The sequence below is a fragment of the Colobus angolensis genome, unplaced genomic scaffold, assembly GCF_000951035.1.
Source record: "Colobus angolensis palliatus isolate OR3802 unplaced genomic scaffold, Cang.pa_1.0 Scaffold38, whole genome shotgun sequence".
Classification (NCBI taxonomy): Eukaryota; Metazoa; Chordata; class Mammalia; order Primates; family Cercopithecidae; genus Colobus; species Colobus angolensis.
The window spans coordinates 633423-657270 of NW_012117154.1; the positions used below are offsets into that span (position 1 = coordinate 633423).

General features: G+C 38.6%; 1 protein-coding gene across 1 annotated transcript in view; it reads left to right on the forward strand.

Moving 5' to 3' along the window:
• TTC3 (tetratricopeptide repeat domain 3) overlaps positions 1-23848 on the forward strand; it is a 126827-nt gene that overhangs the window by 30641 nt on the left and 72338 nt on the right. Inside the window, exons 11-18 of the mRNA XM_011953999.1 lie at positions 4136-4190; positions 6834-6996; positions 7969-8014; positions 9253-9376; positions 11002-11065; positions 13936-13996; positions 17935-18019; positions 20642-20776. Coding sequence (XP_011809389.1) covers positions 4136-4190; positions 6834-6996; positions 7969-8014; positions 9253-9376; positions 11002-11065; positions 13936-13996; positions 17935-18019; positions 20642-20776 — 733 coding nt within the window. The remainder of the gene's footprint in view (positions 1-4135; positions 4191-6833; positions 6997-7968; positions 8015-9252; positions 9377-11001; positions 11066-13935; positions 13997-17934; positions 18020-20641; positions 20777-23848) is intronic.

Here is a 23848-nt window from a genome sequence, read left to right on the forward strand (position 1 = left end):
AAAAAAAAAAAAAAAAAAGTGCCTTGGAAGCATCCAAATTGCAATGTTGTATAGGTAGTGAGTTATATGGGTCTGGAACTCAAGGGAGAGTTTGGACGGGAGACATGTTTGGGATAGTTAGCCTCCATGATTTGAAGTTGTGGGTGAGATTGCTTACAGAAGTGTTTCTCAACCTGGACTGCACTTTGGAATCACTGAACTTTGACAAATACCACCCACCCTAGAGATTCTGACTCAATTAATCTAGAGTAAAGCTTGGGCATTGGGCTTACAGGAGCTCCCCAGATGGTACTAATGTGCAGTCAAGGTTGAGACCCACTGGCCTAGAGAGAACCTAGGCTGAGACTAGGAGAGGAATCAGGATTGAGCCTTGAACACATATGACCAGTTGGAGACGGATGAGCCTGCCCAGGGGAGTATTAAAAGGTGATCAGAGAGATGGAACAAAGACTATGTGTGGTGTCAGAAGTAAGTAAAAGAATGGTCAGCAGTATCTGTTGGCTACTGAGAAGCCAGTTACAGTGGAACTTAGATTTGGCAACATGGCATGGATGTCATTCAGTAACCATAGGGAAAGCTGTCAGTTCTTGGAACAGATGCCAATTAGATGGGGTTGAGAAATGCGAGGAAATGGAGACAGCTAGCATAGGCAGCTTTTAAAGGTATTTGGGGAGAGAGACCCAGTGTGTCTCTTTAAATGGTAAAGAAAACTTACCTTATTCAGGAGTTCCAGAAGAAGGTGGTGCTAGGGTTGTATATTCAGTGGCTCAACAATGTCATAAGAGACTTAGATTTTTCCAGCCTCAGTGTGTGACTTGGTCCTCAGGCTGTCCCCTCAGAATGTAGGATGGCTGCTGTAATTCATACGTCTTCAGCAGAAGGACAACTTTGTCTTATGTCCTTTTAAAAAAAATCTTAATACACATGCTGAAAAGTATACAAGTGTTAAGTGTAGATGGAATTTTCAGAAGTCAAACAACGGTAACCAGCGCGCAGATGACAACCCCAGTACCCCAGAAGTTCCTCTTGTTCCTCCTCCTAGTCATGACCCACCTCCTCCCCCAGGATAACTACCAGCCTGGCTTCCAGTGGTTAATTTTGCCTGTTTTAGTGCAATGTAATGAAATAATATACTATGTATTCTTTTATGTTTGGTTTTCAGCATCGTTTTTGAGATCCATATTGTTGCATGTAGTAAAGTGTTCATCGATTGCATGAATATACCACATTTTATCCATTCTATTGTTGATGGGCATTTGGGTAGCTTCTTGTATTTGGCTTTTACAGATAGTATTGTTGTGAACATACGTATTCATTTCTGTTGAGTGTATAATCAGGGAGTGGAATTGCTGTGGACAGAGGGTATGCTTATATGCATTTAGCTTTCCTGTGTGATTGTATCATTTTGTACTCTTACAGCAGCATATGAGAGTTTCAGTTCTGTGCCCTCACCAACACTTACTATTTTTCTTTTTTTTTTTTTTTTGTTGAGACAGAGTCTCCCTCTGTCGCCCAGGCTGGAGTGCAGTGGCCAGATCTCAGCTCACTGCAAGCTCCGCCTCCCGGGTTCACACCATTCTCCTGCCTCAGCCTCCCCAGTAGCTGGGACTACAGGCGCCCGCCACATCGCCCGGCTAGTTTTTGGAATTTTTAGTAGAGACGGGGTTTCACCGTGTTAGCCAGGATGGTCTCGATCTCCTGACCTCGTGATCCGCCCGTCTCGGCCTCCCAAAGTGCTGGGATTACAGGCTTGAGCCACCGCGCCCGGCCACTTACTATTTTTCATCTTTTATTTTAGACATTCTGGTGGGTGATGGTGGTATACCACTGTGATTATAATTTGCATTTTCATAAATTGATTAAGGATGTTTCAGATTTTCATCAGGTTATTGACCATTTGGATATTCTCTTTTGTGAAGTGCCTGTTTAAGTCTTTTGCTATTTTTTTCTCTTGAGTAGAATGCCTTATTCATTTTTAGGAGTTTTTTTCTCTTGTATTCTGAATACGAGTCATTGGTCAGATATATGTATTGCAAATATCTTCTCACACTCAGTGGCTTGCCTTTTCACTGTCGATGTTTTCTTTTCACAAACAAGTTACTAATTTTAATATAGTACAGTTTATCGGTTTTTCTCTCTGTGATAAGCTCTTTTTGTGTTCTGTTTATCGTCTTTACCCATTCAAAGGTCACCAGATTCTCTGTGTTTTGTCTAAAGGTTTGATTGTTCAACTTTGATGTACAACTTTGTATGTAGTGTGAGGTAGTGTTCAAGATTCATATGGGCCAGAAGCGGTGGCTCACGCCTGTAATCCCAGCACTTTCGGAGGACGAGGCAGGAACTTTGACAAATACCACCCACTTGACAAATACCATTGCTTGAGCCCAGGAGTTTGCGACCATCCTGGGCAACATAGTGGGACCCTGTCTCTCCAAAAAATTCAGAAATTAGCCAGAAATTAGCTAGGCATGATGGCACGTGCCTGTAGTACCAGCTACTCAGGAGGCTTAGGTGGGAGGAGTGCTTGAGCCTGTGATGTCAAGGCTGTGGTGAGAGGGACTGGCACTGCACTCCAGCCTGGGTGACAGAGTGAGACCTTGTTTCAAAAAAAAAAGAAAAAAGAAAAAAAAGATTCATATGGATGTCCAATTGACCCAGCACCATTTATTAAGAGAGTATATTTTCTCCATGTACTGCAGTATTACCTTTGTCATGAATCAGGTGATTATGTGTAAGAATCCATTTCTAGTTTCTTTAGTCTATTTTGTTGGTCAGGTTATCTATCCTCATCTAGTTGGGTTTTTTTTTTTTTATGTAAACTTTTAGTAGGTATTGATATCTGGTAGTATAAGTTATCTAGTTCTTCCTTGAAATCTCTTTAATAGTAATGAATTAGCATAAATACGAATGTGAAATGATGAACCAGCAAATCTTAATCTATATTGAAAAAAGTAGGTGAATAAATCAGTGAGCTGGGTACCCCAAGGAGATAGGAACAGTTGAACAAGTTAAATGGGATAACCTAGGTTATAGTGGGAGTTGGATACCTGAATTAGTGATTGAACAGTTTGAAGTTTGAACAGTTTTGAGTGATGCTAAGTTCCAGGGGTGCAGTGATGGGTGGCTGAGTTGGGCTAGAGGTGGAAGTCATTGAAGATAAAGAAGCCAGGAAACTGATAGACTGTGATCTGGATCTGTTAGTACTTGATAGGTTATGAAAGTACATTTAATAATGTAGTATCTAATTTTAATATCTACCTCAGAACAGGTAGAACAGAATTATTCACATTTTACAGATGAGAAAAATGGGCCCAGAGATGTTAATAACTCCCTAATAGCCCCAAGAAAATTAGTGATTAAATTAGACCTAACCCGGATCTTATGGTCTAGCTTCCATGCTCTGTTCAGTGTAGCTTAACTGATGTTGTGTGAAAGACCTGGTAGTGATACATCTGGAAAGTCTTACTGACATGCAGAAATAGTACAGAAAAATGTACAAATAAGAATGTTATGGGCTGGGCGTGGTGGCTCACGCCTGTAATCCAAGCACTTGGGGAGGTCGAGGCAGGTGGAGGCTGAGGCAGGTGGATCACGAGGTCAGGAGATCAAGACCATTGTGGCTAACATGGTGAAACCCCATCCCTACTAAAAATTCAAAAAATTAGCAGGGTGTGGTGGCATGTACCTGTAATCCCAGCTATTCTGGAGGCTGAGGCAGGAGAATCACTTGAATCCGGGAGGCGGAGGTTGCAGTGAGCTGAGATCACGCCACTGCACTCCAGCCTGGGCGACAGAGCGAGACTCCATCTCAAAAAAAAAAGAAGAAGAAAAAAAAAAGAATGCTATGCATAGATACAATGTTGATATGTGGGAAAAATATTTCAGATATATTAAAAGTAGTTATTCCTGGGCAGTTGTGATTGTGACTCTGGGTGACTTTTTCCTTTTGTTTTATTTTTCTGTATTTTCCAAATTTCCTATAATGGACGTATATTATATGGATTTTTAAAAACTAAAATTATCTTTTGATTAGATAATATACGTGGAAAATTCACAAAGAATACATATGCAAGATATAATACTTCTACTAAAAAAGAGTGAAAAATTTTAAATACTTAATTGTTTTTCTTTTTAGAAATGCACTCGGTGATGGAAAGAGAGCCACTATTCTGAAGAACACTTGGCCAAAGGTAGGTTTCTTCTATATTTTACATTGAGCAAATAATGCCATACAACATTGTGAAAAACCTGTTTATCGGGTGTGTTTGTTCATAAAAACGCTATGTGAAATTACGTAGAGCTCCAGAATGTGAAAGGGCAGTCATGAGATCCATGATCAGCATGGGGACCCAGCCACAGCAGTGACAGGCTGTGTGTGAGGACAGGTGGCCTGTGGGCATCTCGAGCCTTCGGGTGCCTTAGTGATTGAGAGGTCGTCTCTGCATATTCTGGGTGGGTGTGCCTGAGTGTGAAAAACCACTTAAAACTGGGAAGGAACTATAGGAGGCTGTCTTTATAGGAGGCAGGAAAAGGTTTCTTAACACACGGTGCACCAATCAGCAGTGAAAAAAACCATCTTGATATATTTGGCTATGTCAAACTTAAAAACTTGTGTATGTCAAAAGACGCCATAGATGAAATAGTAGTTTGAGAGGAGATAATTTGCCACATATATAACTGGTAGGATTTATAGCCGGAATATGCACATAATTCCTAAAGTAAATAAGAAACCCAGTAGAAAATGGGCCAGTAAAACAAGTAAGCATTTCACAGAAGAGTAATCCTGAATGGCCGATAGAAATAAGAAACTATTTCTATTTCCTAGTAATTAAAATTGTGAGGATTTGGTACACAGAAAAATGAAACCAATAGTGCAGAATAGAGGGCCTCCACACACATCCCACTATGTGAGTAAATTTTACAGTGTCATATTCTTTGAGTCCTTTAGATTGGCAGAAATTAAAGAGGCTGATTGTCCTGAGTGTTGGTGGGTATGTGTAGTAACAGGAAGCCCCAGTAAACTGGTGGGAGTGTGATTGCTTACAACCAACTCAGGGAGCGCTATGATAGACAGACTCCACAGTTACTTGGTTTTGAGTGTGTGTACCCTAGAAAATTTCTAGCAAATATGCACATGGTGAGATATACAAGGTTGGTCATTGCAGCGTTGTTTTAATGGCATACTACTGCAAATACCTACATGTCTGTTGATGAAGCAGCAGATAAATGTGGTATTTTCACTTGATCAAAGTTGTTACTCTGACCTGTGTGATCTGTCCCCGTCTTGAACACTTGTTATTTCTCCAACCTCACTCCTCCTGTTCTGTCCCTGGTTCACTTTATGTTGGCCCTTGGCATCCTCACTGTTCCTCAGACATGCCAGGCCCACTTCCACTTTGTCCTTGCCCTTCCCTCTGCCTGGAATGCTTTTCCCCAGAGCATTGGCCAGCCGCCCTATTTCCTTTCGATCGGTATTGAAAGGACTCTTCTCAGTGAAACATTCCCTGGCCACATTATTAAAATACCAAACACCTCACTTCCTGTGCATTTCTTATCTTCTTTCCCTGCTTTACTTTTTTCCTCTTTGGACTTACCATTATTGAATACATTATATCTACTGTTTGAGTTATATTGGCTATTGTGTGTGTCTTCCAGCATAATATGAGCTCCACAAGGAAAGATTTGTTTGGTGTTTGGTTCACTTCACTCTTGAATCCAGACTGTCTGACTAGCTGCCTGACATTTAGCAGGCACTCGTTAGTAAATAATTGTTGACTTAGTGATTGAATGAATCAAATAGTAGATTGCAGTTGAATTAACTGGCTTATCAACATTTATGGATTTTTAAAAGTGTTAAATGAAAAAGTCAGTAAAACATAGGCTGGAAAAATATCTATCAAGTTCATGATAGTGTTTGCTTCTGGGCAGTAAGAGAGGGAAAGGAGATTGGAGAGGGTGCAAAGGAGATTTCAGCCATATCTGTAGCATCAGAAATAGTTTTATTTCTTTCATTAAAAAATCAGAAGCAAATATAACAAAATGTTAACAGTTAATTCTGGGTATCTGTGTATTAGTCTTTGTATTTTCCTAAACTGTAAAAATCTCCATTTTTTTTTTTTTAAGTGAGGCTTTAGATGCCAGGCGTGATGGTTCACACCTGTAATCCTAGCACTTTAGGAGGCCGAGGCAGGCAGATCACTTGAGGTCAGGAGTTCGAGACCAGCCTGGCCAACATGTGAAACCCCATCTTTACAAAAAAACACAAAAAAATTAGCTGGATGTGGTGATGCATGCCTGTAGTTGTAGCTACTCAGGAGGCTGAGGCAGGAGAATCATTTGAACTCAGGAGGTTCAGAGGTATCAGAAAACCACAGCACAGGCCGATGGTTTCATCCAGCTCTAAAAACTTCTCCATTTCCAGGTGTAGGAAAGACGATGACTTGGAGACTGTTACTGCCTTCAAATATTTTAAAACCTTGAAGTTATTTATAATGTATGACATTTTTTACTTTATCTGGCACGAAATTATTATATTCTCTGTTAGCAAAATATAACAAAAGTTGAACTCTTTGCTGGGGGTACAGAAATTTCTTAAGCAAAAATATTGATCCTTAGTTATTGTAATTATTTGACTATTTATAACTTTTCACTTAGCTCATTAGGTAATTTTATTTCCTGAGGTATTAACATTTTAAATTTATTTTTCATTGGTAGGGACCTAATCTAATATTTTAAGTAATGAATCCGTTTTCAAGCAAAATAGTGTTCCTTACCTGTTTTCTTTAACTTAAGCATATTTTTGAGAAAAAATTAAATTTATCTTTTTGGAACAGGGTCATTATCGTTATTGTGATGCTCTTTCTATGCTGGGGGAATATGACTGGGCCCTGCAAGCAAACATAAAAGCTCAAAAACTCTGTAAAAATGACCCTGAGGGAATCAAGGATCTAATTCAGCAGCATGTAAAGTTACAAAAACAAATAGAAGACCTACAAGGTATTTCACCTAAGGTTCTTTTGGTTACAGTCTAATTCCCTTTCAGACTTTGGAAGGTGGGTTTCTTGGATTGACAGAGGACCACAAATCAATCCTCAGATGATTTATCCTTATTTTATCATGTTATCTTGCTCATGGCACTTGAGTTTTTCATTTCTATCTGTGTAGAGTTACATGTTATCCATTAGGTAATTATAAATGATTTGTACTTTTTATTTGAAACAGACAGCAGCTAAATTGTTATTATTTGTTCTTCTGTAGAAAAAAAAACCCTTTCAGAAATTTTGAATAAAATAAAAGCTTTTTGAAACAAAATTATTTAAAAATACTTCCTTCATTACTAAAGTTATTTCCTAAAGAAAAGACCCTTCAGTAGAGCTGCTTGATGTTTCTGCACCGTTTGTGCTAATTCTATAGTGTGCTGAACATATGTATATGTATTGTTTTTTATATATATAGCAGAAATTGGCTGTGCAGGCTAGGAGTTGTAGATTTTCATTCTGCCCTTGTTTTCTCTACTAAGTCTTTTTGCTTTCTCCAATGCCTGAAAGTCCCTTAATCTACATTTTTAGTGTATGAGTCTTCCCTGCTTTTTCTTCTTCGGGTCGTACAATGCTGAGCTGAACAGCTCTGTTTGACTGGCAGATGTTGTTATCCATCATAACATGATTATGTAATAAGATTGTGAGTTCTTTGAAGACAGGTACTGCCTCTGATTCAGATTTACATGTTGCTGTCAACTTGTCAATGATCACATGTGATGGAATATCAGACAAAGTTTATGTAACATTTTGTTGACACCATCCTAAAACTAAAGACATCTAGAAATGAAAAATTGCTTAGGTTTACTTTTCAGTTTTCTAAATTTGATGTTCCTTATTATCAGCTTAAAGTAAATTTGAAAATCTTTTAAAGTCTGTGTTGCCAATCCATTGATTACTATGTGTATGTGTGTGTGATTGACTTTTATAGGTCGAACAGCAAATAAGGATCCAATTAAAGCCTTTTACGAAAACAGGTAAGTTAATAGCAGGTCAGTAGCTGCTGCTAGGAATGGCTTTGCTCCATGAATGTAAGAATCACTTATGTTTGACGCTTTAGGAGCTGATAGCAACCACAGTAAAGCTGGAGATGGAAGGAAGAGAGGTAGTTTTTTAAGTGCCTGTGTTATCAGGTGACCTGTAAGTTGTCAGATTTATTTCGCTGTTTTACTGAACCATATAGATATAAGCTCAGTAGCCTAATCCTGTGGGAAAAGAGGGGTGAAATGTTAATTGGACCTTACTATGCTTGAATGGGACCAGTTTGGCCATGAAGCTCCTGGCAGCAGAGAGCTGGGACATAGCCTGTGCCCTCTGCCCTTCACCTCTGTGTTGGAAACATCTATGGCAAAAACCGCAAGTACTCTTGGACCAACCTAATACTTTCAGCTTCCTGATGTCTTTCAAAGGCTAAGATACTTCCTATTAGAAATAGGCAACAGACAGACTTGAGTATGCTCACAAGAAAACAATAGCAACCAGGGTTCTACCTTTGCGTATTTGGCAGTTAAAACAGATTAAATGTTTTTCTGCATGCTTGTTCAGATGTCTGGGATATTGAAGCTGCTCATTCTGTAGCATGCTGAACATGTAGACATAAAGAAATTGGCTGTGGAGTCTTTAAATTTAATTTTAGTATCCTAATTTAACTTAAATTAGGATATTTAAATTTAACACAAGGACATAGGTTTTTTTGTTCGTTTGTTTTTTAAATTGTTTTGAGACGGAGTTTCACTCTGTCACCTAGGCTGGAGTGCAGTGATATGATCTTGGCTCACTGCAACCTCTGCCTCTGGGTTCAAATGATTCTCCTGCCTCAGCCTCCCCAGTCGCTGGGATTACAGGCACATGCCACCACACCTGGCTGATTTTTGTATTTTTACAAAATCAAAAATGGGGGTCTCACGATGTTGGCCAGGCTGATCTCGAACTCCTGACCTTAGCTGATCCACCTGCCCTGGACTCCCAAAGTGCTGGAATTACAGGTGTGAGCCACCGCACCCGGCCCTTGAACTGTTCTTTATTTATTTTGAGTTTAATACCAAATTTAAAATAATGTTTATTTATAAAGCCCCATCTCACAGGTAGAAAATCTTTTTAAGACAATAATACCTTGCTTTCAAGGAAAAAAGGCTGTGATTGCTGCAACCTGTTCATTCAAAGAATAACTTTTTAAAAATATATAATAATTCGTTTCTTTTTTCTCCCCACTTAGGGCCTACACACCTAGGAATTTATCAACACCTGTATTTGCAACTTCACTTAACTTTGTGGAGAAGGAAAGAGATTTCAGAAAAATTAATCACGAAATGGCCAACGGTGGTAATCAGAATCTAAAGGTAAGCTCCATTGAAAACTACAGTTTTTTTCAAGTATAGATAGCCTCATATTTTTACAGTAATATTTTGGTGGTAATAGAAACCAAATTTTTGGCGATTTGAACCCTTTTTGCCTATTGTTACCAAAAGAATTCTTTTTATAATAAATAATCTGAGTATCTCATACAACTACATAAATACAATATTTGAAAGTCACAGAATTTATTTTGAAATCACATTTATGTGTTTTCAAAATATTTTTTAAAATAACCATTTTGGGCCGGGCGCGGTGGCACACGCCTGTAATCCCAGCACTCTGGGAGGCCGAGGTGGGCGGATCACAAGGTCAGGAGATCGAGACCATTCTGGCTAACACGGTGAAACCCCGTCTCTATAAAAATACAAAAAATTAGCCGGGCATGGTGGCGGGCGCCTGTAGTCCCAGCTACTCGGGAGGCTGAGGCAGGAGAATGGCGTGAACCCGGGAGGCAGAGCTTGCAGTGAGCCGAGATCGAACCACTGCACTCCAGCCTGGGCGACGAGCAAGACTCTGTCTCAAAACAAAATAAAATAAAATAAAATAATAACCATTTTGTCACTTACTTCTCTTTGTATCTTCTTCCTTCGGTTGTTGGAAAAGTCCTCTTGTTGATAACATTGAAAATTTCTATGAGACTGTGTTCAGTTAGGGAGAGGAGTTTATACTGAGCATTTCCAGCTGGATCTGAAGCTAAGGGTCTGTAAACACTCACCCCAGCCTACCTTAGCAGCCCTTTTCCAGCCTTCCACCCTTTTTGAGGTTTTGAAATCAGACAGGTTTACTTGGTGCTTCTAAATGAACTCTGCTCTTGGGTTCAGGCCATTCTATCCAGATCATACTTCTTCCTCAAAACCAAACACAAATGCTATATCCTCACTAACATATTTCTTAACCACTCCAGCTTAAGTGATTTTTCCCTTTTGTGAGCTGTGAGAGATATTACTGACTATGCAATTAACATGTCAATAACAACACAGTACTTTCTTTTCTTCTTAAGAATGATTGTTGTTTAACTACTGAAGTGATGTGTCTTTTCACCCCATCTGATTGTAAGCTGTCTGAGAACAGAAGTTATCTCCTGTATCTCTCTGTATCTATGGTAGACCTAAATCATAATAATGATCACTATTATAACTGATCTTTAATAATTGATTATATTTAATAATTTATTATGTATAGAAAAATATCATCAGTAGCTTCTTTTTCGGCTTACCCTTTTGTAGTTATACTCACGTACCATATTGCCGCTTCTGTTTTCTTACTCCAGTTTATATTTTAAAAATAGTTTTACTCTCAGGCTTGTAGATTTTTATGTACAGATGTGATAGTGTTAATTCAGGTATTATTGAACAGTTGTCACATTAGGCATTGTGCTAGGCAACAGAAATAGAATTGTCATTCAAGAATTTGTCGTTGCGTATCATGATCCTTATCATTAGTTATCATTTTGTTTGCTTGTTTATACATTTAGGCTTAATAACCAGCTGCATATTTTAGATGCTTGGGTGAATTCTACTCTATTCTAAATTCTTTTATATGGCTATTGAATTCTTCATGGCTAGGTTTTTGTTTTTGATTTTAGAGTCTCACTAATTTTCATTGGCAGGTGGTGGATGAGGTGTTGAAGGTAGATGATTGTGACTGTCATCCTGAATTTTCACCACCATCAAGTGAGTATTGTTTTTATATCAATTGTTGCCAAGTTAATATAATGTCTGCTAACCTTGGGGTGCCCTACAATTTGCACAAGCCTTGCTTATATCCACTCTTGTTCTCCTTTACTTTATAATGCTTCTATGTTAAGAAATTGTTGAATATTTATTTGAAATCAATGCTCAGTCTTTTCATATTATTTAGTCAATGTAATTTTGGAAATTCAAATAAAAGGAAAGGAAAAGATGAAATACATAGCTCTTTTTGACCTGCTTCTTAATTTTTTTTAGGCTGTTGTTTCTCCTTATTGAAAGTTTATTATTGCCTCCCTTCCTCCCACCTGCTAGGAGCCTGTTTAGACCTTTTTAAATCTAATTGTTCTCCCCCATAAAATTTTAATAGCTGTTTATGTACCGTATGTGCATCTGTGCTTTATGTGTAAAAAGAATTGATATTGTCTCCCAATAACTAATTTTCACCCTATTGGGGGTGATATCACCCATGTTGAGAACGGATGCTGCTATAACAAAAATACCATAAACTGGATAGCTTATAAGCAACAAGCATTTATTTCTCACATTTCCAGAAGCTGGGAAATTCATCATCATGATGTCAACAGATTTGATGTCTGCTGAGGGTCCTCTTCCTGGTTCATAGATGGCCATCTTTTTGCCGCGTCCTCATATAGTAGAAGGGAGCAAGACAGCCCTCTGGGGTCTCTTTTCGTTTTCTTTTTTTTGAGACAGAGTCTTGCTCTGTTGCCCGGGCCGGAGTGCAGTGGCATGATCTGGGCTAACTGCAACCTCCGCCTCATGGGTTTCAGCAATTCTCCTGCCTCAGCCTCCCGAGTAGCTGGGATTACAGGCATGCACCATCACGCCAGGCTAATTTTTGTATTTTTAGTAGAGGCAGGGTTTTGCCACGCTGACCAGGCTGGTGTCGAAATCTTGGCTTCAAGCAGTCCTCCTGCCTTAGCCTCCCAAAGTACTGGGATTGCAGGTGTGTGCCACCATGCCCAGCCTGGGGTGTCTTCTTATAAGGGCACTAATCCCATGCATGAGGGGACAGCCTCATGACCTAATTCCTCCCAAAGGTTCCACCTCCTATTACCATCGCCTTGAGGATTTGGATTTCAACATGTGAATCTTGTGAGGGACACACATGTCCAGACCATAACAGTGCTGTAGGCTAAGTCTCATTTGTTTTAAGTTGTATGTGCTCAGTGCATGTATTTATTTATATATCTAGTAAACACAGATACCGCAGAACCTCATTACTTGGCATCATTTGGAGATGAAGGTTCTGGAGAAGTGAATATTTTTGTGCTTCATTCATTTCTGAATCTTAACACCACCAGAGTGTGAAGAAAATCTTTCTAAAGTATATTACATGCTTCCCTGCCTTTTAACACAAGATTTAGGAAAATACAGTTTTTCTTGATGGTTTAAGGTTGTGGTCACACACAACAGTGACTGACCTCAAGCCTGGAAGTGTTCCTCCCAGGATTCTTAAGGTGAGATTGTTGGTTTTTTAGTTAACGATCCTCTCTTTTCCCTTCTCTTGTTTGTTGGGTGGTTAGTTTTTCTTTCCATGGTTTTGCTTCTAGCAGCCATTTCTAATTTTTGCGAACTGCAGCTTCATGTTCGCTCAGGCTCAGTTAGTTCCATAGATATAGCTACTTAGTATGGAGCATTTCCATTTGGTTAGCACATTGGCGTCATGACACGGAGGGGAAACTCAGGCAGTTGTCCTACCTGATGCAATTCCAACAGCATATGAAACATCTTTGAGGATAAAACTTTTTTTGTGGAAGATAGCTTTTAATTTCTTGATATTTCTCAGGCCATTATTATCATTTAATTAAATAAATTCTGTCTACCCTTCAGCATTTACATACAGGTGAAGAAATTGAGGTTCCAGGGTTAAGGTTAAGTAGTTTTGTCCAAGGTCACAGAATGGAAATCAAACTAGAATTCTTCTGCCTTTCCAAAAGCTGCTTTTGTTTTCTGAGGCCACCAAAGCCCAGGCTCTCATTCTGTCCTTATTACATTGGCTCTGACTTGTCTCTGTGCCCTCCCCTTAAACCTTCATCAGATGCACCCTGCTCTTCCTGCCATACCAGTTCTTCTACACAGCTCCGAGCATGTCTCTCCCTGCCCAAAAATATGCAATGGTTTCCTGCTCCTGCCAGCAGAATAAAGCTGGGCTCACACAGCTGCATGAAAAGCTAAGGGTCTGTAAACACTCACCTCAGCCTGCCTTAGCAGCCCTTTTCCAGCCTTCCACCCTTTTTGAGGTCTTGAAATCACACAGGTTTACTTAGTGCTTCTGAAATGAACTCTGCTCTTGGGTTCAGGCCATTCTATCCAGATCGTACTTCTTTCTCAAAACCAAACACAAATGCTATATCCTCACTAACGTTTTTCTTAACCACTCCAGCTTAAGTGAATTTTCCCTTTTGTGAGCTGTGAGAGATATTACTGACTATGCAATTAACATGTCAATAACAACACAGTACTTTCTTTTCTTCACAAGGATCATTGTTGTTTAACTACTGAAGTGATGTGTCTTTTCACCCCATCTGATTGTAAGCTGTCTGAGAACAGGAGTTCCTCCTGTATCTCTCTGTATCTATGGTAGACCTAAATCATAATAATGATCACTATTATAATTGATCTTTAATAATTGATTATATTTAATAATTTATTATGTATAGAAAAATATCATCAGTAGCTTCTTTTTCGGCTTACCCTTTTGTAGTTATACTCACGTACCATATTGCCGCTTCTGTTTTCTTACTCCAGTTTATATTTTAAAAATAGTTTTACTCTCAGGCTTGTAGATTTTTATGTACAGATTTCAGGAACAAATACTTTTATGTTCACAGGTCAGCCTCCAAAACATAAAGGAAAACAAAAATCTCGAAACAATGAATCAGAGAAGTTCAGGTATGTTTTTTCTCTTAGGTGTGTTTTTTTTCCCCTAGCGTACTCTTCCCAAGTAAAAGGAAAAAAAAGATTGTTTTTTGAGTATTAGCTACTTTAATGTATGCATTATGATGAGTACCAAAATCCCTTTCAAATATCAAAACCATATCTTTAGGAAATGATAATTTTTGGCTAAAGGATTATTAATCCTGGATATTAATATGTTGACTTCTGAAAGTCATATAATATTTAATATATCCATATTAATTTTTTAAATTCCAGAATATGTACGCTAAAAGGAAAAAGCATTGAGAGAGATATAAGATGCACATGAAACCTCCTTCCTTGCTCACTTCATTTGACCCCTCCTGCAGTCCCTTCTCTAGGGCCTCCAGGAATGCACTGTTAACAGTTTCATGACTATTGGGAAAATTACTCTGCATACACAGACATGGGTATGCATATTTCAGATACCCTTTTGAGTAATTTTTGTTAGAGGAAAATATTTCCTAATGAATTCTGACTACTTATAAAATGAATTCTATCAAACATCCCCATGAAAATTAACAGTAATTAATTAATTAATTGCCTGCTCTTTTTTTTTTTTTTTTTGGAGATAGGGTCTTGCTCTATCACTTACGCTGTGGTGCAGTAGTGTGACCCTAGCTCACTGCAGCCTTGAACTCCTGGGCTCAAGTGATTCTTCTGCCTCAGCTCCCAAGTATCCGGGACTACTACTGCTACTATGGTGCATGTCACTGTGCCTGGGTAATTAAAACTAAATTTTTTTTAGAGACAGGATCTTGCTCTGTTGCCCAGGCTGGTCTTGAACTCCTGGCCTCAAGTGATCCTTCTGCCTTGGCCTCCCAGAGTGCTGGGATTCCAGGCGTGTGCCTGGCCTTGCCTCTTATCTTTATAGTTAATACCCCATTGACAACAAGATATAAATTGATTACAATGTGAAATTGTAAATCTTTTAATACAGAAGTTTTTGAAGTGAATGAAAGTGATGTTGGAGAAACAGCAAAGCCATATCTGCCACAATACACTGGTTTTCAATTTCTTCTCCATTTCTTAATCTGAATCCATAATAGATGCTTCAGGGAGAATTAGTTGAGTATCAAAACACTAAAAAAAATCAGTGAAATCTCATTTCTTTTCAAAAATGACCATTTTTGGATGCTGCTACAAAAATTAAATACAAAGCAAGGATATAGCATATTATTATGTTTTTCTATTATTTGATAGAAAAATCATGAGTCTTCTTCCCTGCCCTCCCCTGTACCCCTAAAGAAACCAGAGCTTAATATATGGTCATTTTTTAAATGCAGAATTGTAATTTTAACCTGTTTTATTTAAAAAAATTTTATTTTTGGCCGGGCACGGTGGCTCAGGTCTGTAATCCCAGCACTTTGGGAGCCCGAGACGGGCGGATCACGAGGTCAGGAGATCGAGACCATCCTGGCTAACATGGTGAAACCCCATCTCTACTAAAAAATACAAAAAAAAACTAGCCGGGCGAGGTGGCAGGCGCCTGTAGTCCCAGCTGCTGGGGAGGCTGAGGCAGGAGAATGGTGTGAACCCGGGAGGCGGAGCTTGCAGTGAGCTGAGATCCCGCCACTGCACTCCAGCCTGGATGACAGAGCGAGACTCTGTCTCAAAAAAAAAAAAAAAAATTATTTTTCTGATATTTTGTTTCACTTTTCAAACTGAACACTCCTTATTCGATAATATCTACCATATGGGACTATTTCATCATTAAATGGGATAACCAGATAAAACACTTAGAGCCCTGGAACGTCATAAATCTTCAGTGTACTTCAGCTGTCATTATTGCTATCACCATCATTTTCATTGTTATTTAGAATGACTCTGACCTACAGCTTGCTTTTTTGTCTTTTACAAAGTATCTTGTGTTTCTTCCCGTGTTCAGAACACAGAGCTCTTCCATTCTTCATTTGCTGCACAGTATTTTGTAATATAGCCATATCCCCCATTTTTGTGCATTTAGGCTCTTCCTTCCTCTTTTCTTCCCTCACTTTCTTTCCCTCTCTCCATCTCTCTCTTTTTCTTATTTCTTTCCTTTGAGAGGGATAAATCATATGGTACTTCAGACATCCTTGCACATGCACCTTTGTGCACCTGTTGATGTATATTTACAATAAATACTTTGTAAATAATGTATAGAAGTTGTTTCTATAGTGGAATTGCTGTATGAAAGGGGACATGTAATTTTGACTTTGACAGATATTGCCAAATTGTTCTCTCAGAAAATGGGCACTGTTCACACTCCTGCTAATCTACAAGAGGGTGTGGTGTAATAAAAAATACGTGTGTTTGGTATTTGTCCCAGTTCCTGGTACAGAGCTCCCAAAACCCATGGAATTTCCTGAATGATATGAGTATATTTTGTTACTCATCATGAGCCCCGTTCCATGTATTTGAGTTTATACTCAAAGTAGTGCCTCAGATAGTTCAGGAGGAGGTCTAGTTACTGGAAAGACCAAGCACCTGATTAGAGGGCTAAGACTTTCAGCCTCATACTTGACCTCAAAGGAGGGGAGGGGGGCTGGAAATTGAGGTTAGGCACCAGTGGCCAGTGGTTAATTGTACCTACATACCTACATAATGAAACCTTAGTAAAATCCTTAAAAGAGGGCTTGAAAGGAGCTTCTAGATCGACGAACACATTGATGTGCTGGGAAAGCGGCATGCCCAAGGGGAGCACGAAGCTCCTCGCACCCCCCAACCTTCGTATGCATCTCTTCCTCTAGGCTGTTTGTGAGTTGTATCCTTTATAATAAATTGGTAATAGCAAGCACTTCCTTGAGTTCCATGTGTTTTTCTAGTGAGCCTGAAGAGGTAATCATGGGAACCCTCTTGTAGTCAGCAGGGCAGGAGTGTGTACCCCACTTGCAGCTGAAGTGAGGGCAGTCTGGTGGGACTGATTCTTTACCCTGTGAGCTCTGTGCTAACTCTGGGAGTTAGTATCAGAACTGAATTGCATTATTGCACACTCATTTTGTGTTGGACAGTTGAATTGATATGGAAAAATGACAATATTTGGTGTTGGAAAAAATCTATACATTTGATGTCAGAAGTGCTTTCAGAAAACTCCACAGCGAGTGCCTCAGATTTTCTTACTCTCACCAACTTAGGGAGTCAGACTTTCTGAAATGCTTATATCTTATTATTAGATTTTCCCATCACATTGAACATCTTTGCACTGTCTATTGGGCACATTTATTGTTTTAGGACAATGTTGTTACTAGTGACTGCAGATCAAGGCAAATACCCCTTAATTTTTCTCTTTTTTCAAAAGCTGCTTTTCCATATTTTCTTTATAATCAAGTCATCTGGTTTCCCTCCACCTCTGATTTTATAGGAATGTTTATTGAGATTGCATTGGATATAGAAATTTCTAATAGAAATATTGCCAAAATGCCAATTCCCCCGGAAAGAATGGCCAACTTTTATGGCTTACCATTTACTCAGTGTTTTACATGGCCTTCAGTAAATATATTTTTTTCTTCTGTCTGTCACATTGGAGGGATGAGAGTGAACTAATATTCAGATTCTATATATTTTTTCTTTTTTTTTTTTTTATATGATGGAGTCTTGCTCTGTCGCTCAGTCTGGAGTGCAGTGGTGTGATCTCGGCTCACTGCAACCTCCACCTCCTGGGCTCAAGCAGTTCTCCTGCCTCAGCCTCCCAAGTAGCTGGGATTACAGGCGTGTACCACCACACCAGGCTAATTTTTGTATTTTTAGTAGAGACAGGATTTCACCATGTTGGTCAGGCTGGTCTCGAACACCTAACCTCAGGTGATCCACCCGCCTCGGCCTCCCAAAATGCTGGGATTACAGGTGTGAGCCACTGTACCTGGCTCTATTTTTTCTTTATATGAGTAGAACTGTTTTATTTTAAAAGGATTAAAAAAAATTTTTTTTTCTTTTAGTTGTAGTTCATCATTGACTTTACCAGCAGATTTGAAGAACATCTTGGAGAAACAGTTTTCTAAATCTTCCAGAGCTGCACACCAGGTAATGGAGAAGCTTTTCCAATGGAAAAAGCGAAACTCTTTGAACAAAACATTGTTCACGTGAATAAAGTTCTAATCATGTACATCTCTAAGATTTTTAAAATATAATTATTGTATTGTAGTTTTGTAGAGGTGGGGCCTCACTATGTTGTCCAGGTTGGTTTCAAACTCCTGACCTCAAGCAATCCTTCTAAAGTGTTGGGATTACAGGCGTGAGGTATCGCACCCAGCTGTTATAGAGATATAATTTAATATATGTGACTGCTAAGAATCCAATCTATCACTAATTTAAATATTAACTTGATAATTATATTAGCTAGAGGTTTAACTAATGATTAACACTGTGGAGTTATTTGCTTCTCAAAGAGTTAACAGTAATATTAACTTTATTTTAAAAATATTTAAACACAGTTTCATTATACTTACTCTAAAGTCATTAAAGAGCAAACTTTTATTCTTTAAATGATTTAACTTAATCAGATAATGTTGTATGTAAAATTCTTTTTATGTTACTTCATGATGGAAAATATACATTAACATGGAATAGAATGCTTGTTTCAAAACGTAGATCTTTTTTTAATTATACATAACAGATATTTTACAAAGAACTAAAATAGATTCCTAGTAATTTGCTTAAAAGCATTTTTGAGAATTTCTTACAGTTGGAGATTTTAAATTATATCTTTTTACATTGATTTTTACTGACTCTAAAAACCATGAAATACTTAAATAGATGACAGCCTGTGAAGATGAAAAGACTATTTAAATAAATATGATTGGTGTCTTTGAGCCTCTGTTCATTCAACACAGTTTAATTGAGTCTCTCTCCATATGCTGAAGAGTGAGAGAGACGTGTGCAGTGATGTGATTTCGGCCTGCTCTGCTGGAGCTTTCAGGACAGATCATTTATGTTGTATTGAGGGAAGTGACTTCCAATGAAAGCATGAGGCTGTATGGATCTGATTTCTAGACTGATAAAGAAAGCTGGGCGTAGGGGCACGTGTCTGTAGTCCCAGATCCTCAGGAGGCTGAGGTGAGAGGATTAGCCGCTGCTCTCCAGCCTGGGCAACATAGTAAGGCCCTGAATTATTTATTTATTTATTATTTTCTTCTGCTTTCTTTTTTTAAGCCTCTCACTAGTTTGGGAGCCCTGTCTCTTTTAAAGAAGAAAGAAAAAGAATGAGAACAAGATTAAAATTGAATGAGTTTATAAAAGGCTAATAACTGGTATTTGTAGGGCTAGCACATCATCATTTGCAACTTCAAGTTCATATCTTAAAAGAAGCATGGCTGTCTTTGAGCTTTTAAGTTTTTGTGAGAGCTGCTCTTTTCCATGCATATTCTGGGGAGCGTTCTGGCAAACTTTGATTCATTGATTCAAAAGCCAGCAGAGGCTAGGTGCAGGGGCTCACGCCTGTAATCCCAGCACTTTGGGAGGCCAAGGCTGGCGGATCACGAGGTCAAGAGATCGAAACCATCCTGGCTAACATGGCGAAACCCCGTCTCTACTAAAAAGACAAAAAATTAGCTGGGTGTGGTGGCGCGTGCCTGTAGTCCTAGCTACCCGGGAGGCTGAGGCAGGAGAATTGCTTAAACTCCGGAGGTGGAGGTTGTAGTGAGCCGAGATCGTGCCACTGCACTGCAGCCTGGCAACAGAACAAGACTCCATCTCAAAAATAAATAAATAAATAAATAAAATAAAATGGCCAGCAGAAGGCTTTTGTTAATGGGTAACCAAACTGCTTTTTCCGCTGTGATTTGTGCAGTGGGGTCTCCTTTTGGATCTTCATTTTTAGGAACGGTGAGGAATACAGCATACATATTTGCCTTTGATGCCCTTTTGAATGGCGCACACGTGTATAGCAAGGAGTGAGGAGATTTTAGGCTTAATGTCTAGCCTTACCTCTCCAATCTTTATGGAACTTTGGTGACTTACAGCTATTCCCATGTCACTAAAATATGAATCCAAATTATAATGCGTATTCAAATTACAAAGCTTTTCTTAGTTTAAGGGTACATGATAGCAATTTTGTTTTAATTTTTTATTCCTTATGTTATTCCTTTTGCATTTAACCTATTGTTATCTCTCCCAGTAATTTTATCTAGTTATATTCAAATATATGTTAGGCAGGAGTACAGTTAACAATCGAAATATTTATTTCTTGCTTAGAATTAAGGTTTGTTTCAGAGCAGGATGGCAGTTGTTAAAATCTGGTAGTGATCAGAATATTGATTGTATGTTCTTAAATGTCTAATTGTTCTACTCCCAAACAATTTATTTTAAATGATGGCTAGTGTTTTTCATATATATTGTTAAAACTTAAAAATGCTATCTGTCTAGTCTGGAGAGCAAGTGAAGCTTAGTGCCCTGTAGTGTAAAATGAGCCACCTTTGTCACAGGCAACAGAAGAGGTGTTGCAATTAAGATGGTAAAGCAGTACCTTTTCATTTTTCACTTTAAAAGTGTGCTGCTGAGAAAGGAATATGATGAATAAGGGTAGTTTGGGTATTGATTTAAACATTTGATCATTAGTTATAAAATATTACTATGAACTTGGCATCTTAAGTTTTAAATTAAAAATGTGTAGATTTGGGTTACTGAAATAGAATTTCTTTTTTCCAGGATTTTGCTAATATAATGAAAATGCTGAGAAGCTTAATTCAAGATGGCTATATGGCCTTATTGGAGCAGCGTTGCCGCAGTGCCGCACAGGCCTTTACAGAGTTGCTGAACGGTTTAGATCCTCAAAAAATAAAGGTAAATTTGCCATATCATAACTTGTTTATCAATGCTAATGCACCTCAGATGAATGCAGAAGAGAACCAAGGCCTTAACTCTTTGTAGTCATATACCTAAGACCTTGCTGAGATTGGTTGAATCTACTTCAGGCTATGGGAAGCAGGTAGTGTTGAGATTGGTTGAATCTACTTCAGGCTATGGGAAGCAGGTAGTGCTCCAATTCAGACTTCAAGAGTATGCTCAACAGGTGATCCCATGTTTATACTCTCTCCTTGACTGTAGTTTAGGGTCATTAGAACTGACTTTTTCTCTAAATCAAGGATTTCAACTCACTTTAGTCACACCTTTTCACCCAGGAAGAAAGTATAGGCACACCTCGTTTCATTATGCTTTGCTTTATTGCACTTTGCAGACAATGCATTTTTTACAAATTGAAGATTTGTGGCAATCCTGTGTCAAGCAAGTCTGTTGGTTCCAGTCTTCCGAAAGCATGTGCTCACCTTGTGTCTCTGTGTCACATTTTGGTAATTCTCACAATATGTCAGACCTTTTCATTATCATTATCACTATATCTGTGATCAGTGATCTTTGATGTTACTACTGTAATTATTTTGGGGCACTACAACCTGTGCCTATATAAGAAAGGGAACTTAATAAATTGTGTGTGTGTGTTCTGAGTGCTCTGCCAACCAGCTGTTATCTCCACCCACTTCTTTAAGTCTCCTTGTTCCCTGAGACATGATACTGAAATTAGGCCAATTAATGACCCTACAATGGCCTCTTAAGTATTCAAGGGAAAGGAAGAGTTGCACGTCTCTCACTTTAAATAAAAAACTAGAATGATTAAGCTTCCTGAGGAAGGCATGTTGAAAGCCAAGACAGGCAGAAAGTTAGTCCTCTTGTGCCAAATAGCCAAACTGTGAATGCAAAGAAAAAGTTTTTGAAGGAAATTAAAAGTGCTACTTTAATGAACACATGAATGACAAGAAAGTGAAACAGCTTTCTTGCCGATGTGGAGAGTCTTAGTGGTCTGGGTGGAAGATCAAACCAGCCATAACATTCTCTTAAGCCAGAGCCTAATCCAGAGCAAGACTGTAACTCTTCTATTCTGTGAAGGCTGAGAGAGGTGAGGAAGTTGCAGAAGAATAGTTTGAAACTAGCAGAAGTTGGTTCATGAGATTTAAGGAAAGAAGCCAATTTCATAACGTAAAAGTGCAAGGTGAAGCAGCAAGTGCTGATGGAGAAGCTGCAGCAAGTTATTGAGAAGATCTAGTGAAGATCACTGATGAAGTTGGCTATGCTAAACAACAGATTGTCAATGGAGACAAAACAATCTTCTGTTGGAAGAAGATGCCGTCTAGGACTTTCATAGCTAGAGAGAAGTCAATGTCTGGTTTCAAAGCTTCAAAAACGATGGGCTCATTACTCATTAGGGGCTGATGCAGCCGGTGACCTAAGTTGAAGCCAGTGCTCATTTACTTTCCAAAAATCTGCAGGCCCTTGAGAATTATGCTACTTCACTCTGCCTGGAGCCCTAGAAATGGAACAACAAAGCATGAATGACAGCACATCTGTTGACAGCAAGTTTACTAAGTACTTTAAGCCCACTGTTGAGACCTACTGCTAGAATAAAAGATTCCTTGCCAAATATTACTGCTCATTGACAATGCACCTGCCCAAGAGATCTGGTACGTGTACAAGGAGATGAATGTTGTTTTCATGCCTGGTAGCACATGGATCAAGGAGTCATTTTGACTTTCAAGTCTTATTATTTAAGAAACATATTTTATAAGGCTATAGCTGCCATATTCCTCTATGATTCTTCTGTTGGATCTGGACAAAGTAAATTGAAAACCTTCTGGAAAGGATCACCACTCTAGATACCATAAAGAACGTTCATGATGCATGTGAGAGATCAAAATATCAGCATCAACAGGAGTTTGGAAGAAGTGAATTCCAGCCCTCATGGATGACTTTGGGGGGTTCAGGACATTAGTGGAGGAAGTCACTGCAGGTGTGGTGGAACAAGCAACAGAATGAGAAGTGGAGCCTGAAGATGTGACTGAATTGCTGCAACCTCAGGATAAAACTTGTAGGGATACGGAGTTGCTTCTTGCACATGAACAAAAAAAGTCATTTCTTGAAATGGAACCTACTCCTTGTGAAGATGCTGTGAATATTGTTGAAATGAGAAACTTAGTTGATCAAGCAGTAGCAGGATTTGAGAGGATTCACTCCAATTTTGAAAGAAGTTCTAGTGTGGGTAAAATGCTGTCAAAAAGCATCACATGTTACAGAGAAACCTTTTCTGAAAGTAAGAGTCAATCAGTACGACGGACTTCATTGTTGTCTTATTTTAAGAAATTGCAGCAGCACCTTAATTTTCAGGAACTACCACCCTGAACAGTTAGTAGTCATCAATATCAAGGCAAAACCATCCATCAACAAAAATACGTAGATGACAGGTTGATGGGTGCAGCAAACCACCACGGCACGTGTATACCTATGTAACAAACCTGCATGTTCTGCACATGTATCCCAGAACTTAAAGTATAATTTTTAAAAAAGTTTAAAAAAAGATTATGACTCAGTAAAGCCTCAGATGATCATTAGCATTTGTAGCAATAAAATCTTAAATTAAGGTGTATACATTGTTTAATAGACATAGTGCTAGTACACACTTAATAAACTACAGTATCGCTTAAACATAACTTTTATATGCACTGGGTAACCCACAGGTTTGTAAGACTCACTTGATTGTGATATTTGCTTTATTGTAATGCTGCAGAGCCGAACCCACAGTATCTCTGAGGTAGCCTATAATAGCTAAGTAAATGTCTTAATCTGTCACTAGTACCCCTTATATGAAAAATAATATGACTTTAATTAGAAATTAATCTATTATGAACCATGCCTTAAGGAACTCCGAGACAGTGATTCTGTGTTTTAAATAGCAGGATAACTGCTTTATTGGGATAAAAATCTCTTTTCTAATTCGATTTGGCCAATCATCCTGATTAGTGAGATTTTATGACAATCATTGATTAGTAAGATTGATTAGCGAGATTCTGTTACACTTCTTTTTCTGTT